We start from the raw sequence: 14,438 nt of genomic DNA, 5'->3' as shown, positions 1-14,438 counted from the left end.
TGCAGAAGCTTTTAAGGTTAATTAGGTCCCATTTGTTTATTTTTGCTTTTATTTCCAATATTCTGGGAGGTGGGTCATAGAGGATCCTGCTGTGATGTATGTCGGAGAGTGTTTTGCCTATGTTCTCCTCTAGGAGTTTTATAGTTTCTGGTCTTACGTTTAGATCTTTAATCCATTTTGAGTTTATTTTTGTGTATGGTGTTAGAAAGTGGTCCAGTTTCATTCTTTTACAAGTGGTTGACCAGATTTCCCAGCACCACTTGTTAAAGAGATTGTCTTTAATCCATTGTATATTCTTGCCTCCTTTGTCGAAGATAAGGTGTCCATATGTGCGTGGATTTATCTCTGGGCTTTCTATTTTATTCCATTGATCAATATTTCTGTCTTTGTGCCAGTACCATACTGTCTTGATAACTGTGGCTTTGTAGTAGAGCCTGAAGTCAGGTAAGTTGATTCCTCCAGTTCCATTCTTCTTTCTCAAGATCGCTTTGGCTATTCGAGGTTTTTTGTATTTCCATACAAATTGTGAAATTATTTGTTCTAGCTCTGTGAAGAATACTGTTGGTAGCTTGATAGGGATTGCGTTGAATCTATAAATTGCTTTGGGTAGTATACTCATTTTCACTATATTGATTCTTCCAATCCATGAACATGGTATATTTCTCCATCTATTAGTGTCCTCTTTGATTTCTTTCACCAGTGTTTTATAGTTTTCTATATATAAGTCTTTAGTTTCTTTAGGTAGATATATTCCTAAGTATTTTATTCTTTCCGTTGCAATGGTGAATGGAATTGTTTCCTTAATTTCTCTTTCTGTTTTCTCATTATTAGTGTATAGGAATGCAAGGGATTTCTGTGTGTTGATTTTATATCCTGCAACTTTACTGTAGTCATTGATTATTTCTAGTAATTTTCTGGTGGACTCTTTAGGGTTTTCTATGTAGAGGATCATGTCATCTGCAAATAGTGAGAGTTTTACTTCTTCTTTTCCAATTTGGATTCCTTTTATTTCTTTTTCTGCTCTGATTGCTGTGGCCAAAACTTCCAAAACTATGTTGAATAGTAATGGTGAAAGTGGGCACCCTTGTCTTGTTCCTGACTTTAGAGGAAATGCTTTCAATTTTTCACCATTGAGGATAATGTTTGCAGTGGGTTTGTCATATATAGCTTTTATTATGTTGAGGTATGTTCCTTCTATTCCTGCTTTCTGGAGAGTTTTTATCATAAATGGATGTTGAATTTTGTCAAAGGCTTTCTCTGCATCTATTGAGATAATCATATGGTTTTTATTTTTCAATTTGTTAATGTGGTGTATTACATTGATTGATTTGCGGATATTGAAGAATCCTTGCATCCCTGGGATAAAGCCCACTTGATCATGGTGTATGATCTTTTTAATGTGTTGTTGGATTCTGATTGCTAGAATTTTGTTAAGGATTTTTGCATCTATGTTCATCAGTGATATTGGCCTGTAGTTTTCTTTTTTTGTGGGATCTTTGTCAGGTTTTGGTATTAGGGTGATGGTGGCCTCATAGAATGAGTTTGGAAGTTTACCTTCCTCTGCAATTTTCTGGAAGAGTTTGAGCAGGATAGGTGTTAGCTCTTCTCTAAATTTTTGGTAGAATTCAGCTGTGAAGCCGTCTGGACCGGGGCTTTTGTTTGCTGGAAGATTTTTGATTACAGTTTCAATTTCCATGCTTGTGATGGGTCTGTTAAGATTTTCTATTTCTTCCTGGTCCAGTTTTGGAAAGTTGTACTTTTCTAAGAATTTGTCCATTTCTTCCACGTTGTCCATTTTATTGGCATATAATTGTTGATAGTAGTCTCTTATGATCCTTTGTATTTCTGTGTTGTCTGTTGTGATCTCTCCATTTTCGTTTCTAATTTTGTTGATTTGATTTTTCTCCCTTTGTTTCTTGATGAGTCTGGCTAATGGTTTGTCAATTTTATTTATCCTTTCAAAGAACCAGCTTTTGGTTTTGTTGATTTTTGCTATGGTCTCTTTTGTTTCTTTTGCATTTATTTCTGCTCTAATTTTTAAGATTTCTTTCCTTCTACTAACCCTGGGGTTCTTCATTTCTTCCTTTTCTAGTTGCTTTAGGTGTAGAGTTAGGTTATTTATTTGACTTTTTTCTTGTTTCTTGAGGTGTGCCTGTATTGCTATGAACTTTCCCCTTAGGACTGCTTTTACCGTGTCCCACAGGTTTTGGGTTGTTGTGTTTTCATTTTCATTCGTTTCTATGCAAATTTTGATTTCGTTTTTGATTTCTTCTGTGCAATTAAGATTTCTTAATTCTTGACAAACTTTTTCTTCAAGTCTCAAATGGAATAGACATTCTTAAACACACAAATCTAAGTTTTCTTAAAGGTTTTACTGCAAAGTTTCTTCACAGAAGCACTGCTAACATTTAGGATAATTCTTTGCTGTACGGGCCTGTCCTATGCACTACATGTCTTCTATCCACCAGATGCCAGTGACATTTCCCCCTCCCCCACCAAGTTGTGACAACCTAAAATGTTTCCAGACACTGTCAAATGTTTCTTTGGGAGCAAAACTGTCCCCTCTTGGGAACCACTGTTACAGTGATATTTGAAATGCTTACCATCAGCTGATAACTTTTTCAATAACTCCAAGCGTTCCTTATCTGAAAATTGTATCCTCATGTTTTCCAGAACACCTTCTGTGTCAGAGATATCAATGTCCTCTCCTACAAATAATGATTATAAAATGTAAGAATTTTAAAAATTACTTAAAGATTTAAAATATAAAAATAAATATTTCCCTATGTAGCACTGACTTCAGTTATTGAATCAAGAGCAAAGATTCATCACAAACATATGTGAAAGGTATTATCTCCTAATCATGTGGACAGGATAATATAGTATACAGTAGAATGTAGGGATATAAAGTACCACAATAAATTAGAATATTTTAGATGTTTGATCTTTAGTTATTGAATGAAATTTGTGTTGGTCTTTACATGATTACCTATATAAGTTGAAGCTTTGCTTCATCTACAGTGCTTCATCTACACCTATACTTTGGTCATCTAGACTAATATGTGATAATTATAAACTCATATGAAATATGTTGTTGACAAATGGTTCATAGAATAAGATACTTCTTATCAAAAGACTGCACTGAAGCACTGTTATTAAAATATAGATTATCTACAGTCCAACCAACTCTGGAAAATTTGATAAATAGCACTCATTAATAAAAAGGAAAAATGTCTAAATCAACAATGATGATGAAATAGTTATGCCAATGCTATGATAAAAAATCATTAAATACAATTTAGTACAATAATTTATTTTCTTAAATTTAGAGTATTTGTCACTCACCTGTAACAGTTTTTACTCCATCCATTAGCTTATTGAGAACAATCTTTCCATTAGCTATTAGAAAAGGTGCAATTAATACAAATGATTGAGATTCAGGAAAAAGGTATAAAATACTTGTTTATAGCTTCTAGCCAAAACCAACTATTTTTATTTTATTGTATTTTATAAAAATATATTAATTTATAATTTACTAGATTTCAATAATTCACCCAGTAAAATTAAGAACCAACTGTTTCCTAGATTATAAGGATTCTCTAGTTTATATGAAGCTATGCACTCCTGCATAAGGAGATCAAGATATGATTTATGCCAGCCATAAAGCTCCATCAGTGGTCACCACAAATGGAAAAGGGTCTATACTTTTCATCTTTCATTCTTTGCTAAATTTCTTTTTCTCCAATATTTTCAATCACCATGACTTGCTGTAAATACTTGATTTCTATACATTTGAGACACGCTTCCCAGGTGGCACTAGTGGTAAAGAACCTGCCTGCCAATCCAGGAGACATAGAGATGTGAGTTTGATTTTTGGGTCAGGAAGATCCCGTGGAGAAGGAAATGGCAACCCATTCCAGTACTCTCGCCTGGAGAATCCCATGGACAGAGGAGCCTGGCAGGCTACAGTCCATAGGGTCGCACAGAGTTGGACACTACTGAAGCAACTTAGCATACATTTGAGACAAGTGTTAAAGCTTTCTACCATTTCCCACCACAGGAAATTTTCTTCCTCATTATTTTTTGTCTACTGATTAATTCATTTATTAAATATGTTAAGAATTGTTAATATGAATTAGGCCATGTAGTAGGCTTTGCGGGTATGTGGCAGACATTGCTGGTTGTCTAACAATCAGCCATAACTACTTACCATTCTTTCTGCTATCAGAACTCTAATTTGGTAACCTTCCTCTATGTGGCCATATACCTCAGGCAAGGCTGGACACTTCATAAGCCCTGGAAGTGGATTATGTCAAACTAGATTCAAAGCCAGTAGAAAGAAGGGAGTAATAAATTAGGGTGTAGAGAGAGATGAAATAGAAGTCAGGAAAATCAGGAGAATCAAGAAAATGAAAAGTTGACTCTTTGAAAAGATCAATAAAACTGACAAATCTTTAGCTAAATTGATTAAGGAAAAAGATGCAATATACTAAAATAAATAATGAAAGTGGGGACATACTACAGACCTCAGAGAAATAAAAAGGATTATGTGAGAATACTATGAATAAGTACATGCCAACAAATTAGATAGCCTAGATGAAAAGGATATATTCCTAGAAACATAAATTACCAAAATTGACTCCAGAAGAAATAGAAATAGACCTTTAACAGCCTTTTTACAAGTAAAGAGATTGAATCAGCAATCAAAAACTTCTCAACCAAAAAAAAAAAGCCTGGGACCAGTTGGTTTCATTGGTGAATTCTACTAACATATAAAGAAGAATTAATACCAATTTTTCTAAACTCTTCCAAAAAAATAGAAGAGGAGGAAATAATTTCTAATTCATTCTATGAGGCCAATATTACCCTAATACCAAAGGTGGGATTAGTGTAAAGTAATGTCTCAAAATAATGGAGATTCTTAAAAAGAAGACAAAAATGTTCTGGAATTGGTGATTGTACAATATTGTGAATGTACTAAATACCACTGAATTATCTATTTCATAGCAGCTAATTTTATGTTATATGAATATGTGAATTTCACCTCAATAAAACAAACAAATGTAAAAGTAGACACCGTTATTCAATGGTGAAACTTTAGAAGTTTGTCCATTAAAACCACAGAAAGACAAGAAAGCCTGTTTTACCTCTAGTATTCAAATTGGGCTGCAATTCCTAACAAATTAAATATAACAAGAAAAAGAAATAATTGATTTTAACTATCTTTGTAAGGTTGTGGGAAACTAGATTAACATCAGAAAATCAACAAGAGTCTGCAAATACCACAATACTAATTTTAATACATATTCAATTAAAATCCAAATGCTATTAATCATAGATTTTAGAAACAGTTTATAAAGTTCATGGAAGACTAAGAATTACAAAATAACTGACATAATTTTAAGGAACAAGAAAGGGTACTTTTAAAAATTTTATTTTATATTAGAGTATCGTTGATTCACAATGTTGTGTTAGTTTCAAGTGCACAGCAAAGTGATTTACTTATATTTATTCTTTTTCAGATCCTTTTCCTATATAGGATATTACAGAGTATTGAGAAGAGCTTCCTGTGCTATACAGTAGGTCCTTTTGACTATTTTATATATAGTAGTGTGTGTAGGTTAACTCCAACCTCCTAATTTATCCTGCTGCTTTCCTCTCTGGTAACCAACTTTGTTTTCTAAGTCTGTGATTCTGTTTCTGTTTTGTAAATAAGTCCATTTGTATCATTTCAAAAGATTCTATATGTAAGTGATATCATATGATATTTGTCTTTCTCCATCTGACATACTTCACGTAGCATGATAATCTCTAATCTTGCCATGCTGCTGCAAATGGCATTATTTCCTTGTCTATCATGGCTGAGTAATACTGCGTGTATATATATATAAAACACATCTTTATTTATATATATATATAAAACACATTTATATGTATATATATGTATTTCAGTTCAGTTTAGTTCAGTCACTCAGTCGTGTCCAACTCTTTGTGACCCCATGAATCGCAGCACGCCAGGCCTCCCTGTCCATTACCAACTCCCAGAGTTCACTCAGACTCACGTCCATCAAGTCAGTGATGCCATCCAGACATCTCATCCTCTGTCGTCCCTTTCTCCTCCTGCCCTCAATCCCTCCCAGCATCAGGGTCTTTTCCAGTGAGTCAACTCTTCGCATGAGGTGGCCAAAGTACTGGCCTTTCAGCTTTAGCATCATTCCCTCCAAAGAAATCCCAGGGCTGATCTCCTTCAGAATGGACTGATTGGATCTCCTTGCAGTCCAAGGGACTCTCAGGAGTCTTCTCCAATACCACAGTTCAAAAGCATCAATTCTTTGATGCTCAGCCTTCTTCACAGTCCAACTCTCACATCCATACATGACCACAGGAAAAAACATAGCCTTGACTAGACGGACCTTTGTTGGCAAAGTAATGTCTCTGCTTTTCAATATGCTATCTAGGTTGGTCATAACTTTTCTTCCAAGGAGTAGGCGTCTTTTAATTTCATGGCTTCAGTCACCATCTGCAGTGATTTTGGAGCCCCCCAAAATAAAGTCTGACACTGTTTCCACTGTTTCCCCGTCTATTTCCCATGAAGTGATGGGGCCGGATGCCATGATCTTCGTTTTCTGAATGTTGAGCTTTAAGCCAACTTTTTCACTCTCTTCTTTCACTTTCATCAAGAGGCTTTTGAGTTCCTCTTTACTTTCTGCCATAAGGGTGGTGTCATCTGCATATCTGAGGTTATTGATATTTCTTCCGGCAATCTTGATTCCAGCTTGTGTTTCTTCCAGTCCAGAGTTTCTCATGATGTACTCTGCATAGAAGTTAAATAAGCAGGGTGACAATATACAGCCTTGACATACTCCTTTTCCTATTTGGAACCAGTCTGTTGTTCCATGTCCAGTTCTAACTGTTGCTTCCTGACCGGCATACAAATTTCTCAAGAGGCAGATCAGGTGGTCTGGTATTCCCATCTCTTTCAGAATTTTCCACAGTTTATTGTGATCCACACAGTCAAAGGCTTTTATAAAAGTCAAAGGCTTTTATATATATGTATTTATATATATATATAAAACACATCTCAAGAAGGGGTACTTACATTACTCAATTTCAAGATTTACTAATGTAAAGTCTTATTATTAAGGTAGTATAGTATATTGATAGAGGGAAAAACAGGACAATGAAACAGTATAGAAACTTAGAAACTGACTCTAACATATATGATAGTAAATATTACAAATCAGTAGGAAAAGGGCTAATGAAATACTGGCCATTAATACAGAAAAATATTAGATCTCTTAACTCACACACACACACACAAAAAAAAAAAATAATAAATTTCTTATCAATTAAAAAGAAATAGGATAAAAACAATAGGAAAGATCTGATGATAAGGAAGAATTTTCTAAATAGAAAACAAATTATAAAGGAAGATAGTGACAAATTTAATTCTATTAAAATTAAGAACTTCTGTTCAATGAAAGGTGATAATCTAAGCAAAATGCTAAGTAAGAGACAGATACTTCTTGTGTCAGTTCACTCGCTCAGTCATGTCCAACTCTTTGTGACCAAATGGACTGCAGCACGCCAGGCCTCCCCGTCCATCACCAACTCCTGGAGTTTGCTCAGACTCATGTCCATTGAGTTGGTGATGCCATCCAACCATTTCATCCTCTGTCGATCCTTCTCCTCCTGCCTTCAATCTTTCCCAGCATCAGGGTCTTTTCCAACGAGTCAGTACTTTGCATCAGGTGGCCAAAGTATTGGAGTTTCAGCTTCAGCATCAGTCCTTCCAATGAATATTCAGGACTGATTTGCTTTAGGAGGGACTGGTTGGATCTCTTTGCTGTCCAAGGGACTCTCCAGAGTCTTCTCCAACACCACAGTTCAAAAGTATCAATTCTGAGTGCCAAAGAATTGATGCTTTTGATTTCTTGTATATAAAACGTAAAAATGATTAGCATACAGAGTGAGATGCTATATCCTGCTAGCATACATATTAGCATATAGTATGTGGGCTTCCCAGGTGGCAATAGTGGTAAAGAACCCACTTGCCAATGCAGGAGATGTAAGAGACGTGGGTTTGATCCCCGGAAGGAAGGCATGACAACTCACTCCAGTATTCTGGCCTGGAGAATCCCATGGACAGAGGAGCCTGGCAGGCTATAGTCCATAGGGTTGCAGACAGTCAGGTACGACTGAAGCGACTTAGCACACATGCACAGAGTACATAAAGAACAACTACAAGTTAATTAGCAAAATGCAAATTACCCAATAGATTTAGGCAAAGTATATGAAAAGGCAATTTATAGAAAAGGAAGGTTGAATGATCAGTAAAAGTATGAGATGATAACCTCACTGGCAATCTACAAATGCAGTTTAAAACAACACAATACAATTTCTTATCAACCATGTTAAAAACTAATACACCTGACAATGTCAAATGTTGATGAGGTAGAAAGTTGGGGCTATAAATACCAGTTTATAGGGGCAGTGGTAACAGATAGTCAGGAGTAAAGAAAGCAGAGTAAAGAAATATTTAGGATGGTAAATAGAATTTAACTGGGACAGGGATTAAGGGAAAGTTAGAGTGAAGAATGACCCAGTTTTATGGGAGATGTAGAGAACGTGGAGGTAAGAATCTATTCAATCAAAATATAATGAATTTCTTTTTAGCCTGGGACATCTAAATAGAAATATTTAGCAGATACTTGGACATAACCCTTTGGAGCTCAGAGATGTTAGAGTATATTATATATTTCATGCTCACCATCAACTGGAAGATTAGCTATCAGATCTTCATGTTCTTTTTCTGTGAGCTTAATTCCCATGTTTCCAAGAACATTGTTCAGATCATTGACATTAATCATCCCGCCTTAGAAAAAGAGAGTAAATTACAACGAGGCAAATTAAATGACTTCAAAACATTAAAAATATAACTCTATCCATGAATTATTTTTCCAATAGCCATTATTACCTCAGAAATGTAATGGAAAAGCAGTAATAAAAATAAATCATATTCATGACTGAAAAAGTAAGTAGCAGAGTTATAAATAAAAATTCTCTTTTTAAAGTTGGGCTTGAGGGGGTAAGAGAACATACCATAAAATTTCTTAACGATTTTTAAACTAGAGCTGAAGCAACTAATCTCATAGATTTCTGAAGTAACAGGTTATTTTTATCAAATAAACTCTCAGGTTATTTGTGGCAAATTTCTAAAATAACTAACTTGCTATATATAAGTAAATTTGAAATGTTTTTTTTCACCTGCTAGATGCAAAAATATAATAAAGAATATTATCTGATAAAATAAAGATATTTAGGGATGTATAAGTAATGAATCAATAATATTCACAGTATAATGTTATAGACTCAAGAATTTAATAGGTATATTCTTACCTTTGAGAGACTTTACTTCATCCAAAACCCTATTTTGAAACACCTGTCCAATAGCTATAAGAAAAGGCAAATTCATGTCAGAATGAAAATTGTATGGTCATTCATAAAAGAGGATTTTGTATTTCATAATTCTATAAATATATTTTTCATAATTTTCCTTAGAATGTTATTTTAACTAGAAATTTTAAAAATGAAGGTAGAAATAACAACTTTTAAAAAGGTGACATGTCCCTATGATCTTTGTTACTCAAAGCAATTGTGAGTTTGGGCTATGCCGAGGCATCATCATTGCCACCATTATAGCCATCACTGCTACCACCACCACCAGTATCACCACCACCATCATAATCACAACTACAATAACAGCACAATAGATAACTTTTATTGAAATTTTACCTTTAGTGAAAAGGTAAAAAGGTAAAAGGAATTTTTTTCTCCTCTATTTAAAAACTCAAGTAGGCCATTATTCATTTTTTACCAGATTTATTGAACAGGTGTGAATATTTTTCACATATTATGGTCAATTTAAAAATGTATAGCTGCAGAGACCTGAGCAATCATCACTACAATCTAACACTAAAACATTTTCGTAACCCTAAACCTAATATCCATTAAGCCTAGTCCATCCCTCTCTATCATCCCCAGTACCAGGAAATATTGTCTATTCTCTGTCTCTATAGGTTTGCCAATAACAGACATCTCAGATAGATGAATCATACAATATGCGATGTCTTATGATTGACTTCTTTTACTTAGTGTAATATTTTCATTGATCCAAGGCACTTCAGCCCTAATTCAGTTTTAACTGTATTCAAGAGTTTATTTCTAGATCATAAAGGGGGTAAACCTAAGAATACAGTCGTTGGATCATGGAGTCTGGTGTAGGAATGTAGATTTTATGGAAATAGGGAAGTAAGGAAGCATTTCATACATAATGACCAGAATGTCTGATGGTCCATGACTGAGAAAGGGAATGAGCATTACCATACAGTTATGGAACATGTCCCACATGTCAATACTCTCTCACCTCTGACCTACTCTTTTCTATATTTTTGCATTAACCTATTTCCAGACTGTTTTTCATGCAACTTTTCCCTCAATTGCTTTTATCTTGCCTCACTTTTTATAGTTCTAATAACAGTTCTGTCTTCATTTTCATGATTCCTTTAGAACCAAAATTAAAGGAGTTGTTGGCTTATGTTAATAAAATGATGAGAAAAAATATTTTCTTATTTTCTCTTTTTAGTTCATTTCTAAGCTTTTATAAATGTCTTGTTAATGGCACGTAAGATTTTTTCCAGAAGTGATTTTATAGATACTCACATCTCAGGTTATTTTCAACAGTGCAAAAAATGTAAGCACTCACCATCAACAGGCAGATTCTCTAGTAATTCTTTACTTTCTGTTCCTATAAGCTTCATTCCCATGTTTTGCAAAACAGTGTCCAGTTTACTGACATCAACGACCCCTCCTTGGGAAAAAGAGAGGAAAATAAGCAAAATTTAATAAACTTGGAATGTGACAAAAAGCAATGAGTTACTGTATGTTATAGATATTGACACACAATGAAGTACATTTAGTTGTACAAAAAGTGTCAGTAATGAAGGTGGAATTAGAATTTTTTTTCCCTTGAGCCTTTTTTTGGGGAATAGTCTATATAATTAGCTTTTAAAGATTATGGCATAACTTCTAGACCATTTGCAGAATTAGAGAAAATAAGTCACATACTTCTGCCAATAGGAACATGTTGTTCTTATTTCCTGAACTAAAAGATGTGACATTATGATTCATGATATAAGAAGTATATGTTTTGTCTTCACCTCTGTACCAACCAGCTCCTAAAACCCTTGTAATTTCCTCAGTGATAAAAGTGATGGGAACATCCTTTGTTATAATATTTGGTCTTTCATCCTCAGTTCCTAAAATAGCTTCAGATCACTAAAGGTGAAAAGAATGTCTTCCATTATTCTTAAAAAGCCCCTTCCAACCACACCTGAGTTTATGGTATGCTAATGAGGTGCTTTTGGAAAGCCCCTGGATGATAACCACAATATACGGGGCTAGTTGCTGGAAGAACAAATCACGTGATTGGAACTTTCAGTCCTGTTCTTGAAACTCTGGGAAGAAAAGGGGCACTGGAGGTTGAGTTAATCACCTATGGCCAAGGACCTCATCCATAATGCCTACATAATGAAGCCTCCATAAAAATCTAGCTGAGGTAGTTTGGAGAGCTTCCAAGTTGGTAAACACGTCAAAGTACCCGGAGGGCAGAGAGGGCACAGAAGCTCTGTGCCCCATTCCACATACCTTGCCCTGTGCATTGCTTTCATCTAGCAATGCACAGATGTATAAGCTGGGTTTAGAAAAGGCAGAGGAACCAGAGATCAAATGGGCTGTTTTAATACCGTGTAAAACTATTATAGAAAATCTCATACAGGTGCGTAAACTCTCCCCTATGGTACAGTAGCATTTACAATACTCACCACTAAGTGGCATGTGTTCTTTCACATCTTCATGTTCCTCTTCTGTGAGCTCGATTCCCGGGTGTTCAAGGATGGTGTCTAGGTTATTGGCCTTAAACTTTCCTCCTTAGGAAAACATATAGGAGTAATACATGAAAAAAATGAGTTTAAAATATCAAAAATATTTTGCACGGGAATTGTCATCTGACTATGTATGCTTTACCATTATTATATATGGTTTTGAAAACAAGAAATGTACTTATGTGATTATTATCTAAAAGCATCAAGTAATCAATAGAAAAAAATAATAATTAAAATATTTTCTTTTAAACTTTAACTTGGGTAGAAGACTGTACTATAAATAGCCCATGAAAGGATAGACTCTACGATTTAATTATACATCATAAGGAATAGGAATGAGCTTTGATGCCAGGGATCTAATTAATTAACTAGCTAATTAATTAATATATTATAATAAAGTAAAAATTATGAGGTAACTTTAGAAGTATAAGTAGACTCTCACTGCAATTTTTTTGAGGTGAAATTCACATAACATAAAATTAACCATTTTGAAGTGAACAATTCAGTGGCATTTAGTACATATTAACAATGTTGTAAATAAATATTTACATAAAGAAGGCTGTCAGTTAGTCAGTTCAATCACTCAGTTGTGTCCGACTCATAGACTGCACCCTGCCAGGTTTCCCTGTCCATCACCAACTCCCAGAGCTTGCTCAAACTCACGTCCATCGAGTCGGTGATTCCATCCAATCATCTCATCCTCTATTGTCCCCTTCTCCTGCCTTCAATCTTTCCCAGCATCAGGGTCTTTTCCAATGAGTCAGTTCTTCGCATCAGGGGGCCAAAATATTGGAGCTTCAGCTTCAGCATCAGTCCTTCCAATGAATATTCAGGACTTATTTTCTTTAGGACTGACTGGTTTGATCTCCTTGCAGTCCAAGGGACTCTCAAGAGTCATCTCCAACACCACAGTTAAAAGCATCAATTCTTCAGTGCTCAGCTTACTTTATAGTCTAACTCTCACATCCATACATGACTACTGGAAAAATCATAGCTTTGACTAGACGTACCTTTGTTGGCAAAGTAATGTCTGCCTTTTAATATGCTATCTAGGTTGGTCATAGCATCACCTGGGAATCCCCCTTTTCATTGGTGGTTTAGTTGCTCGGTTATGTCCAACTCTCGCGACACTATGGACTGCAGTTCACCAGGCTCTTATGTCCATGGAATTTTCCAGGCAAGAATACTGGAGTGGGTTGCCATTTCCTACTCCAAGGGATCTTCCCAACCCAGAGAATGAAGCCAGGTCTCCCACATTGCAGGCAGATTCTTTACTGTCTGAACCACCAGGGAAGCCCTTTTCATTGTCTTCATTGATCTTGAATTATTATTTCAAAACAAGGAACAGCAATCAATGGCAAGACTAGATGATAGTCCCAAATAATGGCTATATATTTTTTCTTTCATAATTCTGGTTAATTTTATTACAGCAATATTTTTAAAAGTACCATTATAATCTCAGATAGGTCTCTTAAGCTAAAAAAGTATTTTTCTATTATGATAATTGATAGCTCCACATCTAGTCCCACTTTTCCTAATGGATACATTGTCCCACGCAAAGAAAATAAGACAATGAAGATCACCTGCATATTCTTTCTGGTAGATTGAAAGTGATAAAAATTATAGAATGAAACAAAAAAATATTTTAGGGAACAGTTCTGTCCTACACAATGATGCAATTAAATGCATCTTAATAAGATAAGCAAGTATTAATTCAATTAAGGTTGTAAAATAGTCAGGAAATGTTTCAAACACTTAGCCTCACTGGAGTGATCTCAGGTTTATATCTTTAACTTTTGTTTATTTAGTTTATGAATTAATTTAGCCCTAATGTGAAATTTACTGCTCTTTAGAGTTTGTCTCCAGCCCATTGAGGGAGATTAGAAGTCTGGGAACATAGTCCTTGGATCACAGAATCTGGTTCAGGAATATAAGGATGTAAGCAAAAACATGAGTGGCTAAGCATTCTTGCATTCCTTGCATGACAGCTTGAATTCTTCATGGTCCTTTCCCTTGGGGTATCTGGAAGACTCTGCCCTTCTCATGTGGTATAGGAAATAAGTCCCACACTTATCACTTCTCCTTTATTCTGCTGTCCTAAAGTCCCTGGAAATAATGGTGGTGGTAGAAATCTTTTTTTTTTTAACTATTTTTATTTTTTTGGCATGGTCTAACTTCTTTTTTATTTTTTTATATAAATTTATTTATTTTAATTGGAGGCTAATTACTTTACAGTATTGTAGTGGTTTTGCCATACATTGACATGAATCAATTTCCCACATTTGGCTAAGCTGTCTTTTCTATTAAAAAAAATTCTTGTGTTAAAGGGAATGTATACCATTCCCGTCCCCCCACAGTGCTGTCTTTCTCTAGTTCTATCCAAGTCTAATAGTGGCACTGGCCATGAACTGAATCAGAATTGCTGAAAATATCAAGGGACAAAACATGTTTACTTTCTTAGCCGTGGTGGATGCATGTTGATGTATGGAAAAACCA

General features: G+C 35.0%; 1 protein-coding gene across 7 annotated transcripts in view; it reads right to left on the bottom strand.

The window, feature by feature from the left end:
• LOC139177595 (uncharacterized) overlaps positions 1-14,438 on the bottom strand; it is a 199,119-nt gene that overhangs the window by 117,910 nt on the left and 66,771 nt on the right. For 6 of the 7 annotated variants that reach the window (XM_070773702.1, XM_070773705.1, XM_070773704.1 and 3 more), the window contains 6 exons: positions 11,883-11,987; positions 10,766-10,870; positions 9,400-9,453; positions 8,771-8,875; positions 3,346-3,399; positions 2,604-2,708 (listed from right to left, as the gene is read on the bottom strand). In XM_070773702.1, the coding sequence (XP_070629803.1) occupies positions 2,604-2,708; positions 3,346-3,399; positions 8,771-8,875; positions 9,400-9,453; positions 10,766-10,870; positions 11,883-11,987 (528 nt within the window). The remainder of the gene's footprint in view (positions 1-2,603; positions 2,709-3,345; positions 3,400-8,770; positions 8,876-9,399; positions 9,454-10,765; positions 10,871-11,882; positions 11,988-14,438) is intronic. The other variant, XM_070773703.1, reaches the window with a different exon arrangement.

The sequence above is a fragment of the Bos indicus genome, chromosome 19 (assembly GCF_029378745.1).
Source record: "Bos indicus isolate NIAB-ARS_2022 breed Sahiwal x Tharparkar chromosome 19, NIAB-ARS_B.indTharparkar_mat_pri_1.0, whole genome shotgun sequence".
NCBI lineage: Eukaryota > Metazoa > Chordata > Mammalia > Artiodactyla > Bovidae > Bos > Bos indicus.
The sequence above is the reverse complement of the archived record's forward strand: the minus strand, read 5'-3'. Positions and strand labels throughout refer to the sequence as shown.